The 20,778-nt window shown below is 37.2% G+C and overlaps 1 protein-coding gene across 1 annotated transcript in view; it reads left to right on the top strand.

Moving 5' to 3' along the window:
* The window catches only part of LOC126273342 (neural-cadherin-like), a 597,074-nt gene extending 580,886 nt beyond the window's left edge, over positions 1 to 16,188 (top strand). Inside the window, exon 27 of the mRNA XM_049976888.1 lies at positions 15,722 to 16,188. Within this exon, the coding sequence (XP_049832845.1) occupies positions 15,722 to 15,773 (52 nt within the window). The 3' untranslated portion in view covers positions 15,774 to 16,188. The remainder of the gene's footprint in view (positions 1 to 15,721) is intronic.
* Positions 16,189 to 20,778: the final 4,590 nt, after the last annotated feature.

Genomic DNA, 20,778 nt, shown 5'->3' with positions numbered 1-20,778 from the left:
ACGACCTGCCCCCTCAGCTTTACATCTGCCAGTGCCTCATCACCTACGTTCCAAACTTCACAGAGACTCTCCTGCATACCTTGTGGGACAAACACTACTGGAAGAAAGGATATTATGGAGACTTAGTATAGCCACAGCCTGTGGGCTTGTTTCCACCAGAATGAATTTTCACTTGGCAGCAGCATGTATGCTGATGTGGAACTTACTGGTGGATTAAAACTGTGTGATGAGCTAGAACTTGAATCTAAGACCTTTGCCTTTCACAGCCAAGTGCTCTACTAACTGAGTTGTTCAAGCAGGACTTACGACCTTCCCTCACAACTTTACTTTCGCTGTTGCCTCATTCTTGTCTCTCATTGGGATTCAAAAATTTAAAAGTGGAGAAAAATTTTCCTTTTCAAGATAGAGTAGATCTTTGTTGGCCCAGGTAATCATGCAGCATAAGTCAGTGTGTAACAAAATGGAATATTACAGAATTTAAATATACATTAATTACACTATTTCACATCAAATGTTCATTAAGTTAAGTACAGAATATATATTGTACAAGTGGAAAGAGAATACATTGTAAAAGCAGAAATAGCATATAATTTACAGGTAAATTGATATTTGTATTACATTATCGTCTACATGGTAGATAATTAAGGTACTTAAACGTACCAACATTTATATAACACATAACTGAAAGAAGTCTTGCTGGCTATAGAAACAGTGATGAATCAGATGTGCCTTAGCAGCTGACCTCAACTTTGTCAGGTCGTTTATTGACTTAATTTCTGGGGGAAACTTATGCCAAATAACTTTACCATAATGTGAGGTTTCTTTTTTATTTAAGTTCGTATTCACTGACACTGAAAATTCCCTTTTTGCCTTTGTTATGGGAGTGAACACTTTCATTTTCTGGGAAGACAATGGGATTTTTCAGTAAACATTTTTCACAAAAACAGGCATCTCATACACATAGATCTGTGGAAGTGGGAGGATTTCCAGCTGTTTAAAGAGTGGTCTACAGGTTTTTGTCAATTTTATACCTTCCATTATTCTTGTAATCCTTTCTTGTAGATAACAGCTTTTAGCTGAGGGAAGAGTTACCCCAGAAAATTATTTTATAGTTAAGTTTTGAGTATGGGTGTCCTGTCCCAGAAATGTTGTGACAAACTTCTAGAGAAGGTGGCACACATCATAAGGTTTGAAAATTGCACTGCAAGCCATGGCTAAAAATATCAGCTGTAAGCAATAGTAGAGGTCAAAGATCAGAAAGGAAACAAGAGAGTGATTAATTTGAAACACTTATTGGATATATTGAGTACACGCAGTGTACCACATGAATACATCCCCAATGTTACAACAGATTCTTGCAATTTTCACCATCCAAGACGTTGCATGCCTGACACTGATGGAGCATTGACAGCCTGGACATGCTTAAACAAACCAGGAGTTTCTTTGACTGGAGCAGTTGTGCAGACTATTCTCATGATGAGATCCACTTCAGACTCCACAGGATCATGATATGTGATAGATTTCATGGCTCCCCACAGAAAGAGATTAAGGCTTCATAAATCTGGTGAGCATGGGGGTCAGGGAACCAGTCCACTACACCCAATCCATTGATGCGGAAATGACCTGTTCAAATGCCTATGTACAGCCAGTCCAAAATCCCAAAATCAGCAGGTGCCCCACATGTTGGAACCAATATGCTGTGCCTCACATTTTCTGTAAAATTTCAAGTAGTACCTGCTCCAGATAGGTCTGATAATTCATGGCAGTCAAGTGGGATGGTGAAAGTTATGGCCTGACTATGCAGCTGCCAACCATACATGCTCACACATTAACTGTGAAACGATGTTGTACCGCACACAATGGGGTTTTTCTGATGCCCAGAAATGCTTATTGTGGTGATTGAAAACACCATCCCTAGTGAATGTAGCCTCATCAGTGAACATCACATAAGATGGGAAATGCACATGTTGGTCACTTTGATGCAGAAACTATTCGTGGAAAATACACATGTGTGGGATGGTCATCAGTGAGCCCTAACTGCACCCTTAGGAGATGAAAGGCTTTTAAAGACTTGGCATTCAAAGCGTGTTGGGAACTGCTTTGAGACATTCTTAAGTCCGATGCAATGACTCATATGCTGGCAATGCTGGCACTTGGATTAGTCTGCACACTCTGCAACACACTTCCTTCCATAATGACCAAATGCGCCAATCGTGGCCTGCCCTCAGTAGCCCAACAACTTCTTAATGACCCATATTCACACAAATTTTGATGCAGATATCTATAATGAAAAAAGTACGTGACTTAGCTGCTCGTAAGTGTGTAGGCTTGCTTAGTCAAACAAAAATTAAGGATTTTTTTAAACGTTAATTTTGTATATTGTGTGTATTGTTCATGCAAAATGCGTATGTAATATGTATATATTTTTGTTTAATAAACTATTACACATACTATATATTCCTACTGAAGTTGTCTTTGTATGTTACTTCGTATGTTACTTCGTAATACTAAAAGAGATGCCTGTTTTAGTGAATAAATTTACTGTACAGTACTTCTTTTTGGCAAGTAAACATGTGCTGTTCAATTATCCAAACAAACCAGTTTTCCAAACACCCATGTCTCCCAACTACTTCGGATAATCAACGCTCTACTGTATGTATTACCAACATGTTGTGACTGAATGAGTTGTCACTATTATTCAGTGTCTCTGCTGTACACTTCTGAAGCATTTCCATTTATTTCCCACTAACTAGCACCCAAATATCATTAGCAAACTGAATGATGTTCTCACAGAATTTTTTCAGGTCATTCCACATAGTAGAAATAGAAGAGATCCCAACACTGATCTTTGTGGCACTTCGTATTTAATCTGTTCCTGCTTTCAGTGATGTTGTCCTAATTTGTGGTGTTACACTTGAGCCACTTGCATTTGTCCACTTATGTAGGATCTTATCAATCTTATCCAGTTGCTGGATGTTCCTGTGATGAGCATGTTGTTGGTCTCACGCAAGAGTTTAGTGTGATCTATGATATCAGAAGCCCTAGATAGATCTAGATGTATTTCACTGACACATTCACCATTACCTAGTTTTTGAAATACTTCATTTCAAAGTTCAAAAATTGCTTGATTGGCCCTTTCTGAAAACACACTGTACCATACATAACATTTTGTGCTTTTCCAGGAAATCTACCACTCTTCTTTGAAAAACTTTTTCTATGAATTTTGAGATTACACGGAGTAGAGCAAAGAACCTATAGTTAGTCACTCTGTTCTTTTTACCTTGTTTTCATCTGCATTTCACACCTACACACATCAACTCATGTTTCCTTCCTTCGTAGATTTATAAACTTCTCAACCTTTTTGTTGGTTGAAGGTTCATCCTATTTGTGCTGTTTCTATTCATTTAGTTAAGCTCAGTGTTGAAGATATTTCAAGAAGCTGTGCATAGTGGTCACTGAAACCTGAGTTGATATTTCTAGTTGTGTTGCTTACCAATACCATATCAATAGTGGTGTTGGTAGACTTGTGACTCTGGTGGGGGTATTTATAGTTGGGAGCAAGTTGTGTGTTGCAAATATCCAAAAGATCACTCCAATCTTCTGAAACTTTATTGAAGTCACTGTTAAAGCCTCCACATACCATAACTATTTTGTTCAGGTTGCTGATATCGTCAAGACTACCTTAAAGTTGTTAAAGGGACACTGTATGTCCTTTGTGCTGCCAATGTAAAATTATTGAATTTTGTGACCCATTACCTTGGAAACTTTTTAAGACACCAACTTCCAATTTTCCATAATTATTGAATAAACTTTTCTAGATACACTGAACTAGAATTATTACTAAAATTGTATTGTGAGGCATGTTATCTATTCTTTTTCAAACACTCTATTTTTTTAAAGAATTTTGTATATAAATGAACATAAAAACAAAACGACTCTGGATATTTTAATTATCCTAGTTCCATATGTGTTGAATCTCACACTCTGGCATGATGTGAAAATTTCATGTCTCTACCATCGGTACCTTTTTAGAAAACAGGCCATTTATTGCAAAAAATGTAGTCCAGAGATACTGAGGTTTAAAACTTTTGTTATTACAAATTCTTATACAGACTTAGATTTCTGCATCTTTTATGCACTAGAATTGCCCTCCCCCATAGTTTGTGTCTTCTTCTGTGCTACATCAGCCCAGTGCTTGCCTCCTCCATTTCTTTCTTGCTTCTTTTGTCATTTGTTGAGTAGCTAGCTCTGCTTCACATACATGAAGCTCATCCAGTTCCCAGAGTCCTTTAGCTGTGTTCTGTCCAAATCTTATCCCTAACTTCTCCAGAACCTTAAGTCTTTTGTATTTACCACCATTACAAGGTATTGCAGCATCAGGCACTGCTAACTTTAGAGTCATAAGGCCAACAAATACATTTTTAGGCACACGGCACCACACAACATTACTGAAGGACTCATTCACATTCTGGGTTGGATTGGGTTGTTTGGGGGAGGAGACCAAACAGTGAGGTCATTGGTCTCATTGGATTAGGGAAGGATGGAGAAGGAAGTCAGCCATGCCGTATCAAAGGAACCGGCATTTGCCTGGAGCAATTTAGGGAAATCATGGAAAACGTAAATCAGGATGGCCGGACACGGTATTGAATGCAAGTCCAGTGTGCTAACCATTGCGCCGCCTTGCTTGGTATTCACATTCTGGGTCTTCCCATGTAAACACTTCTTAAGTAGCTCAGGATTTGCCAAATCTCTGTAAATAGGTTTGATTGCCATAATATCTTTACTTTTACCACTGCCACCTGTTTCTAAAGTTACTTTCCTTTTTGATACACTAGGGGCTGTGGTCACTTCAGAAACATTATCGTGGTTTCCTTCACTACTAGCACACGTGTTTTTGAGTACTTCAGAAGAAAATGCAGGTCTCACATATCTGTTACCTGCAAATTTGTGTTTCTTGAAGTAACTTTTACACTTAGTCATTTTATTTATGTATAAAAAGCAATAGAATTTAGCTTACTACAAGAACAGCCAATAATCACACTACTTTCAATGAAAACTAGTATCAGAAACAAAGGACTGATTTGTTTATTAGTAATGCCAACTTCTGAGACGTATCATTAGGCATACAAGTTTATTTAAGTTAGTTCTACAGCAGAAATTTCAAAATCTTTTTCATACATTTCAAGCACAAAAGTTGATACCGTCTTTCATGATTACTTATGAGCAGATATTTTTCTACGTATTGAGCTGTCATAACAAAACCTTGTCTTGCTCTAACATAATGTGTTCATGTTTGTTAACATGTCACCAGTTAGCCAATGCTCACTAAAGCACATAACAGGTATTCTTGTAATTGGTCTGACAATAATACTTCCATTATGTCTACAACTTTGCTTATGCTGTTTTGCAATAGACAACAGTAGCAGCAAGTGAGGTTCAGGTGGTTGGTCGTAGGTGTAATACAATAAACTTAGGCATTTGTAAGCATAATGCCATAAAAACATTAGTCGATTTGTGATTGCATCATAAGGTTATTATAGATTAAGTACATCAACTTATGTACCCGTTTCTCACCAAGGGGGGGAAGTTTTAATTTTCTGGTTTAACATGAACAAATCTGTGGCTGCGGCTCTTAAAATGATGGGTAAGACCAATTGTGAGGGAACTATTAGTGGAATAATGTGCAGAGAATGTTTTCACTGCCTTAAGAATGGCGATTTTGATGTCAAAGACCAGCATGGCGGTGGAAGACAGAATGTTTTCGTAGCTACAGAAACAGATGAAGACAGTCACAGGACATTATTATCGAAAGCAATTGATGCATTTGATCTCAACACTGAAACGCAAACAGCCACAATACAGTGATAGACACATAAAGGTAATTTTGTAGCAGGTCAGTGCTCGGCCCCATGTCGCAAAACCCGTCAAAATATACATGGAAACATTGAAATGAGAAGTTCTATCCCCCCTGCCGTATTCTCCATATGTTGCTCTCTCTGACTACCACCTTTTTTTGATCAGTGGTATGCAGTCTGGCTGACCAGCACTTCCGATCATATGAACAAGTGCAAAATTGAATTGATTCATGGATCCCCACAAAAGACTCCCAGTTCTTCCACCATGGGATTCGTATGCTATCCAAAAGATGGGAGAATGTAGTTGCCAGCAATGGGAAATACTATGAATCATCATTTTCCTGTACGTTTTTGACACTAAAGCTCCAAACTTTGAAAAAAAATGGCTGAAGCAAAATTGTAGACCTAGTAATTTTTTGATTTTGTCTTGGAGTGAGTGGACATTTCAATGAACCACTATAAATTTGAGGCTTTTGATTGACATATTTGATTCACCACTTACCTTTTTGTGTCTGCTTTCTTTTCACTTTTGTCTGAAGAGCACTTCTGGACTACAATGTGGAGGTGCTGTCTTCATCTTGGCGAGTAAAAATTCCCACTTCTTCATGGCAGATGTCTTGCTCTAACATATTGTGTTCTTGTTTGGGGGTAGTTTAAACATTACAGCATGATGCACATCTGTATATCTGACGGTGCAGTTGTTTCTGTAGCTGGATATGCTGCCACGCTTGCTGATTCTTTTTTCTTTCTTCTTGGTTGTGTTGCTCCATGAGTTGCCACTGTTAACTTAGCTGCTTCTTCTTCAGTACTTTCTTCTGTAACTAATGTTTCTTTATGTTCTATTCCTGCTGAGCTGGCAGGGAAGATATTTTGCAGCCTTGTTTATAGTTTCCAATGAAATTGTATCACATTTCTGACTTCTAGAAAAACACTTTTCACTAGCACTTTGATTTTCTGGCTGAGAAGTGATTTGCCCCATTTATTTACATGCGTTCCACCTGGTGTGAAGTGCTTTCTTTTCAGACCATCAATAGCAAGAAAAACCATTTTAAGTGGTCTTGCTGATCTTTCTGTAAGTTGTATTTGCTTTTCAGACTTCTTTATTTACACAAGCAGATTTCATAAGATCATGCCTGTACAGTATGTCTACCATAATCACTTTTTTATCCCATGATGTACATGGTGCGTCTCTTAAAAACTCTGTTTGCTACTTTTAATTCATTTTTATACATGTCATCTGATCAGCCTAACATTGCAACACATTTATTTTACAACACACAGTTACTGTTTTTACAGTTTCTAGAACTTCTTGCAAACCTGCTCCAAGTTTCACAACACTTGCACACTTGCAATAGTGAGATCTTGGTGGAAACAAAGAATTCCCATAATTCCTCTTCTGTGACTACCCATGGGCAAAACTGTACTAAATTTTTTTGTGTCACATTGTTTACTTTGTCATGAGAGTAAGATTTTACTGATTTTATTTCTGGCAGTTCATATCAATATACTTGGTCTTGACAGTGTTAAGCTTCAGTAAAGCACAAGAAAGGGTGTGCATAATGATTTTCTATTCGACCAGAAAAATATGAAAACATGGGCTTTGCAAATTAGACAGATAAACAGAAGATCTTAAGGAATGATAATGAATGGAAATGCAGAAAATAACTATAACATTGATATGTTACTTGTCTGTTATTGTGCATTATGTGTGACTCTTCCTGTTTTTCAGGTCTAATGGACTTTTCACTGTTGTCCATTTTCTCCCTACATAATGGAAAGAGAAATTTATGTTTCAAAAGCATATGAGTCAGTGTAAATCTTTCCATTGGGTCTCTTGTATTAAGTACAGAATATATCTTTGTCTTTGCCTTCAGAATGAGTAGCTTAGAGCATTTTGTACTAAGCAGTCTTTTCTGCGTTTTGTTATTTGTGATCACATGAGAAATAATGTACACGCGTTGCGAAGCACAATAAAAGATGTTGATCAGTTTTTGTAGCCACTGAACAAACAGCAGAAAGTTTAGTAGTTGCATTTCTTGTCATGAAATTACACTTGTAGAACATTTTGAAATTTTATTTTCGTGGGCTTTCAAGGCCTCACCATGTTTTAAGAATGAAAATAAGGTCAAATAATAAAAAACATACAGCCTATTTGGACTATGTTGTAGTTCTTAAATTTTTTAGAACAGTCCAAATTTGTGCGCTTCTTGTTTCAGATTCTCTCTGTTTATCTGGGCACTTCTGTGTCTATGATCTCTCTTCTGAGTTTTTAAATTATACATTCCAAGGCAAAGTCTGTAACAGGGCCACTCAGATTTTTTAAAGATAGTTTGGGTTGTTATTCATCACACTATTTTTAATAACAGGTAGTATGTAGTGGCACCCATTGTAATGAAGTTATGCACATTTCAGCTTGCTTGGCAGTCATTTGTTTCATCAGTTGGACTGAAAATGCAATTAAGCTGAAAAATGAGAAATTAAATCCAATAAATTTTTATTAGTTTATGATAGGAGTGACTGCATACAAGTGTTCGGAACATTGGCAGCAGGCTTCTGGTGACATCTCACAAAACAACAGTTCACCACTGGTTTAATGAGTTGACAGCATGAGATTAGCTCAATAAAATGTTCTCTCATTTCTACTGTGTCAGATCACATTGGGCCTACAATCGTTGAAATACAGGAAAGCCCCCTTTTTACACTTTTCAGTTGACTGACTCAAAAAGTGTAAAATGCAGAAAAGTGTAAATATAGGAAAGCTAAGGAAACACAACAAATGAAAATGTCATTCTCTCTATATTGCTCAAAATATGAAATTAAAACAATTTAAATATTGCCTTTTTAAAAAGATCTGAAATAATTAATTGCTTGTGTTTCTTTCTCACAGCAATTAGATCTACATGTCTCTCTACAGTATACAAAGCATCAAATTGCATTATCATTATGTGATGCATTTGCAGTGTACCGCCTTGAAGTGTTAGCAGATTCCATAGCTTCTCTACTACTTGGCACAACTGGTTCTTGGTCATAGACTTCATCATCCTCTTCACAATAACCTCTTTCCTCCCTTATTCAAAATTTTTGGTAATGATGCTGTCTACTATTGGCACCTCTGAAGTGATGACTGAAGCATCAACTCTGAAATATTCTTGAAACACAGATGATATGCCTATACCAGTAGGCTCCGACAAATCTTCTTCCAGTGGATCCTGTGTGTATTCTGTAAATTTAAATCCTGCTTTCATGGAACAGAAACAGTTAAAGGAGTCACACCCATCCATGCTTTGGCTAGGTAATGCATTGCACCCAAATGTTATATGGTCATAGATTTGAGGTCCATGCCATTATCGTGTATAAATATAGCCTTCTGGAAGAGCATTTTTCTATGTTTCCATTTAAATGAATGTACTATTTTCAGATATAACAGCTCACTTGTGCAATTAGGAGCCAGGGACACTAACTTAATATTTCTGAGCTGGAGATTTGTCAGGGTGCACTGGCCATCTGTTAAGTAGCAGCATCATTTTCCTATTTTTTGCCTCAATTTCGGCATCGAATGCATGCATGGTGGATGTGAAGATATAACTGACCATCCATGCAGTGCTGTCGGAATCATAATTAGTGGGCAGAGTTCTCATATTTTTGGAACACCTTGTCTTTTTAAATTACAAAGAAAGTAATTTTTCAGATCCGTCAGCACTGACCATGACTAAAATGGTTATCTCTGCTAACTCAGTTTCCCTCTGGGGCATTTCTTGCCTTTAAAACATAAGATCTCACTTTGTAATATTTTGCATGTGTGTGTTTGTGTGTCTGTGTGTGTGTGTGTGTGTGTGAGAGAGAGAGATTCATCAGTCTACTGACTGGGTGGATGCAATCGACCACAAATTCCTCTTCCATTCCAACCTTTTTATCTCAGAGTAGCACTTGCAGCCCCAAACTCTATCTTCCTGTTCAGTTTCTGCTCTACTATACATCTCCTTGTAGTAAAGTGGAAGTTATTCCCTTACTCCCTAACAGATGTCCTATCATCCCATTGCTTCTTCTTGTCAGTGTTTTCCATACATTCCTTGCCTAACTGATTCTGCTGATAACCACCTCATTTTTTACCTTATCAGTCCATCAGATTTTCAACATTCTTCTGATGCACCATACATCAAATGCTTGTATTCTCTACTGTTCTGGTTTTCCCACAGTCCATGTCTCACTGTCATAAATGCTGTGTTCCAGCTGTATGTTTTCAGAAATTTCTTCCTCAAATTAAGATCTATGTTTGATACCAATATAGACTTTTCTTGGCCAGGAGTAACTCTTTACCAAATCTAGTCTGGTTTTTATGTCTTTCTTGCCCCATCCGTCATGGGTTATTTTGCTGCCTAGGTTGCAGAATCCCTTAACTCCATCTGCTTCATGATCACCAATTATGATGTTAAGTTTCTCACTGTTGTCATTTCTGCTACTTCTCATAATTTTTGTCATTCTACTGTTTACTCTCAATCCATTTTCTGTACTCATTAGTCTGTTTATTCCATTCAACAGGTCCTGTAATTCTTCTTCACTCTCTGTGAGGATAGTAGTGTCACCAGTGGATCGTACGACTGATATCCTTTCACCTTGAATTTTAATCGTGCTCTGGAAACTTTCTTTTATTTAAAGACTACATCCCTGTCTTGTACCCTTTTTAATCCAAGCACATCGTTCATGGTCTTCCACTCTTATTGTTCCCTCATGATTCTTGTACATATTGTATATTACCCGTCTTTCCGTATAGCTTACCCCTATTTTTCTCAGGACTTCGAACACCTTGCACCGTTTCATATTGTTAAACACTTTTGGCAGGTCAACAGATCGTATGTCTTGATTTTTCTTCAATCTTGCTCCAATTATCAACCACAATGTTAGAACTGACTCTCTGGTATCTTTACCTTTCCTAAGATCATACTGATCGTCATCTAACAGATCCTCAGTTTCCTTTTCCTTTCTTCTTCACACACTTGTTGGCTCATGCAATCTTGGGAATTGTGTGGATGATGTTTTCCTGAAGTTGATGGTATATCAGCAGTTCCACACATTCTACAAACCAATGTGAACAGTCGTCTTGTTGCCACTTGTCCCAGTGATTTTATAAGTTGTGGTGGAATATTATCTATCCCTTCTGTCATATTTAATGTTAAGTCTTCTGAAGCTCTTCTAAATTCAGATTCTAATACTGGATCCCCTATCATTTCCCTATCAACTCCAGTTTCTTCTTCACTCAAATTATCAGATAAGTCCTTCCCCTCATAGAGGTCCTCAATGTACTCTTTCCACCTGTCTGCCCTGTCCCCTGCATTTAACAATGGAATTTCCACTGCACTGTAAATGTTACTACCCTTACTTTTAATGTCTCTGAAGTTTGTTTTAATTTTTCTATATGGTGAGCGAGTCCTTCCCGTAATCATTTCTTTTTTGATTTCTTCACATTTTTCATGTAGCCATTTCGCCTTATCTTCCCTGTACTTTCCGTTTATTTCATTCGTAAGTGACCTGTATTTCTGTATGCCTGAGTTCCTCTGAACATTTTTGTACTTCCTTTTTTGTTGGTCAACTGAGGTATTTCTTGTGTTACCCATGGTTTCCTTGTACTTACATTTTTTTCTCTAACTTCTGTGACTGCCCTTTTTATAGATGTCCATTCTTCTCCAAATAGACTGCCTACTGAGCTATTTATTATTGCAGTGTCTATAGCCTCAGAGAAATTAAACTGCATCTCTTCATTTCTTATTACTTCTGTGTTCCACTTCTAGATTCTGCTTGACTGGTCCCTTAAGCTTCAAACTATTTGGTAACATTCTACAAAAAATACCATGTAATGAACGTTAAAAAATATTTTTTGGATCATATTCTTTAAAGATATTTTAGAGATCTTCTTTCCATTGGTTCACAGTTCCGCTATCAACACTTACACTTTCACTACACAGTGTTACAGTGAGTTTTAAATCAATCACTCTGACTATTTGAGGCTAGGATGTTGGGCACCCTCATTTTTCACAGGAAACTGAAGCACCTTTTCTGCCAGTATGTTGCCATCAAGTCAAAGTCCACTCTGCAACAAGTTTATCTAACAAAAAACAACCATATACTAATGGCCGAATGTGTATATGCTTGTTTGCCAATGAACCAGATTGTCTCACATTGGTTTCAATGTTAGGCTGGTTTCTCACAATCACATTCAGGATCAAAGGGGAAGTCCAAGTTCCTACACAAACTGAACTCCTCATCTAACATGTGAGTGTACATGTTGTAATTTTTTTTCCACAGAAGTACATTTCCCATCTTTTCTGATCATTTCACTCATAGGCACAGCTGCAAGTTAGTGCAGAATGTGACTTTTACACTAGTGTTTGTTGGCTTATTATTACTGGTACAGTACTGTTTTTTTTTTTTTTTTTTTTTTTTTTTTCACGATCATTATTAGAATTGCACCTCCCTCGTGGCATTCAAACGAACATTCACTATATGGTAAAGGTAGAACATAAATTATACTGACTACTTTTGGTGAAGTTTGATCTAGTGGCACATTTTATTTCAGAATTTCTGATTAAATGTACAGTAATCATTTTTATTTTTTAGTGACAAGAGAACTTTCTTCCTAAACCTTTCCATAACTTTTTGTGGCAAGTTGGCATGATTTGAAACATCACTTGTTGACTGTCTTCTTTCTTCTGTTGTGACAACTGAAATGATCTAATGGGAAAGGCTCCAGTAGCCGCCTTCATTCTGCTCATCGGATTGTGTTACAACAGCTTTAATTTAAGTTCAGGGTCATTTATACAAATAAGTACTGCTTTTGTAAACAGCCGTCTCTATAATGGGCTTTCACAAATTATTGTCACTTCTGTGTGAAATATGCTAATCCATATTAGGTGTGCAGGCTGAGGTTGGTAGGACCTGATGTCAGACCTAAACGTTTTTCCTCAAGATTCTGTGCAATATGATGAGAATTTCTACCCTCTTTCTCACCCAGGACATCCCTGAGCTGAGTGACGTCCTTTACAGCAACAAGCTTCAGAGTTCATGCCTGTTATTATCTGTTTACCAAGACTGCTAACCTAAGTATTTTAGCCAATATATTACAACATGGATATCTTTTTAATGTGGTTTCATGAAAGTCTTTTGCTTCCATGTTTTATTTACACCATTGGACATGATAGGAACAAAGAAGGAAGCACACTCTTTCATGAAAACTTATTAAAAAGATATTTGTGTTCTAAAGTGAGATTTGTTATTGATAATCATTATAAAATTATGGTAAATAAAACTTTTAACATGACATGGGTTAAAATATTAAAGTTGAGAGTCTTCATAAACAGAGAAAAATAAGCATGATATGTACAGCTTGTTCTTGACAAGGAGGTCACTCAGTTTAAGGTTCTCCTGGGTGAGAAATAGGGTGGAAACTGTTGTCATGTTACAGAGCATCTTCAGGAGGTATGTTTACCTCTGACATCAGGTGGTACCACCACAATACTTCATGTCTAGTGTGGATTAGCATATTGTATGAGGAAGTAACAATAATTTATGGATGCACATTATAGAGGCAGATGCCTTTAAAAGCAGTGTTTATTTGTACAAATGACTTTAAAATTAAATTAAAGCTGTTGTAATACAACTCAATGAGCAGAAGGAAAATTGCTAATAAAGTCACTATTGGCAGATCACAATTACCATTAGGGCAGTGATTCATAACAATTTCCAACCATCTCAAACACTGCAATTCTGTAATGCAGGTGGCCAGGGTACCCTACCCTGCACACTGACAATGAAAATCTTTCTTACTACGCTAAACCAGTGCTGACTTTGAGCAGGAATACAATGCACTTTTTGGATTAGTCTGTATGAATTAGAGTTAAAGGTTGTGATAATGCCAGAGCAGACTTAAAATGTGGGAAATGGTGTATCCAAAGAAGAGCACCACGTTTCGTCACAGGGTTATTTGGTAAGTGTGATAGCATTACGGAGATGTTTAGCAAACTCAAGTGGCAGACTCTGCAAGAGAGGCGCTCTGCATCAAAGTGTAGCTTGCTGGCCAGGTTTTGAGAGGGTGCGTTTCTGAATGAGGTATCGAATATATTGCTTCCCACTACTTATACCTCCCGAGGAAGTCACGATTGTAAAATTAGAGAGATTCGAGCAAGCATGGAGGATTTCTGGTAGTCGTTCTCCCTGCAAACCATACACGACTGGAACAGGAAAGGGAGGTAATGACAGTGGCACATAAAGTGCCCTCCGCCACATGCCATTGGGTGGCTTGCAGAGTATAAATGTAGATGTAGATGTAGAATAGGATTTTATATTGGAACTGACAAAAATGAACATAAAAAGCGGGAAAACGTAAAATGTGGGAATGTGAAAACAAAGTTTTACTGTAATACTCTCTCCTTCCATCTTCCAGAAAACACACTATACACATTCTTCAAATGGATATGGCAAGAAATCCATAAAAACCTGCTATCACTTCAAAGAAAACACATTGAAGACAGAAGTGGGCTGGAATGACCGGTAATGACTGGTACTGTAGAAAATGAGTTTTGAGTCATAACTGTGATTGAGTAGGATGCTTGCTGCAGTCATTATCATATTAAAGGCACTGCTGGGAATAAATCAGCAGATGTTTGTAATATTCTGCATGAGAAGCTTTGAGTTAACAAGTTTTACAGAGATTCCGTGCTACACCTTACAACTTATTGAATTATGCCTGTAAATCATAAAACAATTTAGAATCTGGATGTTGAAAAGCAATACCAATATTTTATGTAGTAAATTGCTGATGATAATGAAATTGAGTGGTGAGTGTGTCTCTGGTTGTACCCAGAAATGGACTACCTGTCAAGAATGGAAGCAGTGCAGCAAGTGGAGAAAAGAATTACAGTATCACCACATTCTTTGTGGGAAATGAGAAAACCAAATCTGTTCTACATAAGATCAGGGTGCCTCATGATAATGAGTGATTTGAATAGACATAATGGCTCGTAGAACATGAGATCATGAAGTGCTATAAAAATAACAGGTTCTGATGTTTGCTTTTATTGTCTTTGTACAATACCACAAATATCTCATCTCCTTTTAACTTAGCATACAAACAGAAAATATTAAATAAGGTTGGTAAGTTTTTAGATACACATATTCATCAAAAGTTAATCTGGAAAAAACTGTATAATAGATCTGTTAAAATATGTAGATACAGCTTCTGTTTGCATAAGAATACTTTCCAACTTTGGAGTTACAAAAGACATTAAGGTACATCTTTTGCATATTTTCATTCACTGATGTCTTATGGGGTAATATTCTAGGGTAACTTCTCATCTAGGCAGAAGGTGTTCAGTGCAAAAAAGAAAATAAGGTCGACACACATAAATCTTACAGATATCTCTTTAAGCACCTCTGAGTAGTAATTACACCCCCACACTATATTTATTCCCTTGCGAAATTTGTTATGAGCAACCCATTTGCATTTGAGAGTAACAGAAATTTTCACAAGTACAACACTAGAAGGGAAAGTGATGTGCATTATCCTTTAATGAATATAACTTTAGAACAGAAAGGAGTGAAATACACAGCTATGAAACTCTTGGATGATCTGTGAATTGAAAGAAAGTGTCTGACAGATATCAGAAGTGTTTTAAAAAGTGCATTAAAGTTTTTTTTTTTCTTAAAAACTCTTTCTGTATCATAAGGTCACTTTTGAATAGAAATAATTTCTTGTTTTTATGGAAAAAGCCTATGCTCTGTTGAAATATTCCACATCATAAAGTGTACAGAGAATATGATTTATGGAACAAATAACTAACTAAACTAACTAATACAAATTCATTATTTTATTGCAGGTTTGTGGACTGTCAACAAAAATCGCTGAGTAATATTTCATACAACTCCTGACAGGCTATTGCAATTCTGTAAAATTTTCTGATATCTTTACAAAAAACACCACAGTGCCTTATCCATAATGAACTTACTAAAGTGAATGTGTGTGTTAATTTAATTGACTTTACCTTATGTTAACATGTACACTTTTGATCTTAAATGTCTTGGTATAATACCAAATACAGTGTTCCAACACAATTACTGAAAAAGAGTTCTTTCAAAACATTTATTAACATTAAGTTTAATGTGTTATTTGGTTACATTGTTTTTTGCACAAGCTGGATATCACTGCCATTGAAGAAATTTTTACACATGCTTTAATGAAAACAAGATATGTTACATCAGTTGGTAAATGAGCTAACTGGAATATTAAAACAGTGACATTTCATAATACAATATGTGAAGACATTTATTTGAGCTTTTCTCTTAAAGTAATTCACACAAACTTTAAAGACTGATGTATTTATGTACTAATTTTTAAAATATAACCAAATAAAACCTGATTGTGAAAATAAACTTAGCATACTATTTCTGTATGTTTACAAGAAGTCAGGACTGTATTTCAGGAGCATTTAATTTGTAAGGAAAAAAAGTCTAGTTTCAAAGGTGTCATGTATTTCAACTTAATTTTTACCCAGAGGCTATTTAGTTCCAAGTATGTGTTCTAGTTCTCCAAGCTATGGTTTCAAATAATTGCAGTTATTCACATTTACTGTGTTGGAATAATTTTAAAATGGCAGAAATTCCTAGTTTTAGTCATGTATGTTACATCTGTGATAGATTTATAGAGCAATTACTGGAGTGATGAAAAGGGTTGTGATTTTTTAACCCTTTGACTGTTGTTGATGAGTTAACACATCACCTCTGCTACTCCCCAGGTGATGTTGACAAACTGAGCAGGGTCTTTGGATTTTCTTTCAGTGGTATACTCTGGCATCCTTGTTGACTGCTGAACACTAATAATGGGTACAGACATGCCATCCCAGTGGAATTCCTGCCTTACATCTCAGTAGCTTTCCACAGTTCTAGTTGTTGTGTTGAGATTCTTTGTCTGCTTTGATCTCATCCTTCTGCATTCAACTTTGCTTTATGTTTTATTGCTTATCAGGATTTGACATCACAGTTTTCCTCATCTATTCTACAAGGAAAATGACAAGGTTGTTGTACTGAGGAAAAATTTGTGGAGATACTTCGGAAGAATGACGGGGATGAATTACTCAATGCTGTCGTAAGTGACAAGTCCTTCATGGATTCTGAAAACTACAGTCCTGAGTCATGAGTATCAGCAGATTAACACTACACTCTTCTGTTTCAGCAATAGATGTAACTAATCAGTTACCTATGGCTTCACCTGTGAATGTGTATGGCACATACATTGTTCGCATCTCCTCCTCCTGCCCCTCTCTCTGTCCATCTCCTCCTCCCTGTCTCTTTCCGTTTCCTTCTTCTCTGACCTCTCTGTCTATCTCTTTCTCCTATCTCCTTCCATCTTCTCCTCTCACTCTCTCTGTCCATTTACTCCTCCACTTCACTCTATTCATTCCTCCTCCCCCACTATTCATTACTCCTCCCCCCTCACTTTACCCTCTCCTCCTCCCACTCTCCCTGTCCATCCCCCATAGCTCTGTCCATCTCCTCCTCCCCATATCTCATTCCATCCTCTGCCACCCCACTCTCACTATCCATCTCATCCTCCCCCTTCTTTGTGTCCATCTCTGTTTCCATATTCTCCTCCTCCTGTCTCTGTATCTCCCCCCCCCCCTTCCTCTCCACCTTCTTCTTCCCCTTTGTCTCTGTCCATCTCCTCCTCTCCTTGTCCCTCTAATTTTCATCCTCCTGCTCACTCAATTCATCTTCTCCTTGCCTGTCTCCTCCTCCCTATATCCCTGCCCATTACTTGCTAACCCCCTCACTTTCCATCTCCTCCTCCCTTTTTCTCTCTGTCCATCTTTCCCTACCCCACCTCTTTGTCCATTTCATCCTCACACCTCTACCTGTCCATTTTGCTCTCTCCTGTCTGTCTGTCCATCTCCTCCTCCACTCTTTCTCAGGGCACCTCATCCTCCCCCTCTCTGTGCTCAGCTGTGTCCATCCACATGTACTGCCTGTGAAATGAATTCCAGTAGTTACTGCACAACATATGTCATGCAGGTCAACATAGATGTCAGGGGTTACTGATACTCATAATCTCTATCCCCATCCATATGGGAGCTAGAACCAGCCTGTCCTTCTCATCCCACCCAGTAAGTCTGCCGTGACTCGGGGTTCTGGGTGACTTTTCTGAGCTCTCCCCATTTCCTAAGCCTCAGCAGCCTTTTTCCTTCGCCTCTTTTCTCTCATCAACACTTCTGCTGGGTTTGGAAGCTGGCAGGTTTAAATACCTTTATATGTGTATTTTCCTTTTGCCAGCTGGTGAGTGGTTTTTTAAATCTACATTATACATATGTATTTGCTTATATGATTGATAGTACTCCCAAATCTGAATTATCTCAAAGTGGGAGTAACTTTCGTTTATACTGTAATACTGTAATGGGACACTATTGAAGAAAAAGCCATCTTTACACCTCTTCAGATGTATGACTTTGATAAATTTACAAAGCAGCTTCAAAGCTGGAAACTAATTGTTACACCTACAATAATGTTTCTCTCAGTAGTGACGAAACTTAGAGTGACAGGAGGAGACACTACAGAAACCACTCCAGAAATATTCAGCATAGGGGAAGGCAGGCTGCTCAGTCAATACCAGCACAGATGCAAGCCTAAACACAGACTACTTGGGGTAGATACACATATTAGGTGATAATGATGCGGAAGTCAGTGGTAAGCACCTGAAACTGCTCTTGGATAATTGGGAAGGCACAATTTTCTTCCCAAAGGCATATTTTGTAACAAGATGTTAATGAACATCATATCTGCTATGCAAAATGTAAATTTTATTTGTTTCTTCCCATGCCGCAAAAACAGAATTTCAGTTTGTAGCTTGCTCTGCAGCATGTACTTTGTTCTCAACATCACTTGCATGTAAACTTATGGCAGCTGCTCTAGTTATAATCTGCATTTGGTCATATCCACTGGTCATTACAACAACTGTCATCTTCAGTTTGTTCTGTCTTGTTTATCTCCTCCCCTACCACCGTGATCTCTCATACAGCAGCTTCTTGTATCCGTTACTTCTAGAATACCTCGTACTCTCTGCCTTTCCTTAATTAACTCTTAGCCAGTCTCTTTGCAATCAACTTCTCTCAATTTGCAAGATGGAGGAGCCTCTGACACTGGAAGACTCTGCTGCCATTTCATAGGCAGAAAATTTTTTCCATGTGTATTTAATTTTTCTGTATTTTGTGACAGTCCACTATGGAGACATCATTGGCTCAAACTATAAACAGCTTTCAGGGAGGTTACTGGGGTCTATTATTTTCTCTAGGCTATTTATATGCCCACTCAGAAGGTGCTACTCAAAGAAATGATGGTCATAGCGAAAAGATATATGAAAAATAAATTAATAAAATTAATAAAAGTGTAAAACGGAGTTGCAGCATTTTTCGCTCCTGTGGCTTGTCCTGGTTATTTTTGAGTGATTTATCAAAATGTCTTGATGCAGACTGCTCTGATTATCATAAAATTTCTTTGAAAGGTTCTGGCTTTGATACATAAATGCCAGTTCCAATTAACAATTAAAACACACAAACTAAAAAATTGAACACTTTCATACTTCACTTAAAAGTTCACAAAAGATCTGAAATTTATCAGAACAGACCCCACTAATTTTTGTTTGGAAAAGCTGTATGTTCCTTGACAATGGCCTTTTTCTGCTGAAAAAAGTAAGAATTTGCACAAAAATATCATGAATAACTGAATCATAAATGAGCTTGAATTGGACAAAGAAGTTTATAGATGGTACAGAAAAATGTAAAAAAATATTAAAGTTCAGGGTGACAGTACAAACTTACATTAAAATTCTAAGTTAATTGTCATGGCATATGTTTCACAAAACAGTCAAATCTCCTGACTCCATATAATTTTTTTTTTCAGCCCAAGATCATTTTGCACTAAGCGAGACAAACATAATTACAATTCAGCATTTGCTAGCCATTTACTGAAGCTGCTTACCAGTATGTCACATACTTAACCTCTCTATAAGGCAAAACTATTTGCCATGTGTTATATGTCAGAGGGGTGGTTTAAGACTGTGCAGGGCCCATAGTATTGATGAACTGTAGGGACCCTATTCAGCTAGATGTACTCATATGCTTTTCAGTTTATTATTTCATTCCCATGCAACATTTGAAGGTAACATGTAATAAAATTTTATTTCACTATTTGTGTGTCAACAGATCCCATATACTTGATTTTGTGACCCATTCCTGAGAAACTTAATCAAAATAACATAAGACACTAAAACTATAGACTTCAAAGTTGTCTTGTTGGCTTGTATTAAGAAGGGAGAAAAAAACACTGTTTACAAGTAATGAGTCTAGTATTATAAACTTATAAAAGTTTGACCTCTGGGCCATGACAAATTCCATAACAGTATGGCACACAGTAAAATGTTGTAGCACACTGGCTGAGAAAGAATCATCTACATTATGCTTAGTAGTATAAGCTGGAAATCAAATACTACAACATTTGGCAGGACAGAAAGAGCATGGGGGAATATCTGAATTGGTTAAATGATAAACCATAGGTGGAAACTGCACAGAATTTAATTGAAGCATGGTAGACAAACATATTGTGCCTGACCTCAGGCACATAAAAATAGTTTGCAAAAGGCTACGGTACTAAATGAGCTAGAGTGTCAATAACATTAATTCTGTTGAACAGTTGTCAACCTTTGAAAGAATTGTGATTGTTCTACAGTTTACTGAGCCAAGATGTTTGACGCAAGGGTACATTGATACACAATTTTAGGAGGTATAGTTCACAATGTAAAGTCAAAAAACTCTTCCACAATAACGTGGTGCAGGTTCACAGCAATACACAGCAGTGGAATACAACATATTAATAAAACTCTTATGCCAAT

This window comes from Schistocerca gregaria, chromosome 5 (assembly GCF_023897955.1).
Source record: "Schistocerca gregaria isolate iqSchGreg1 chromosome 5, iqSchGreg1.2, whole genome shotgun sequence".
NCBI lineage: Eukaryota > Metazoa > Arthropoda > Insecta > Orthoptera > Acrididae > Schistocerca > Schistocerca gregaria.
This window is presented reverse-complemented; position numbering and strand designations above follow the sequence as displayed.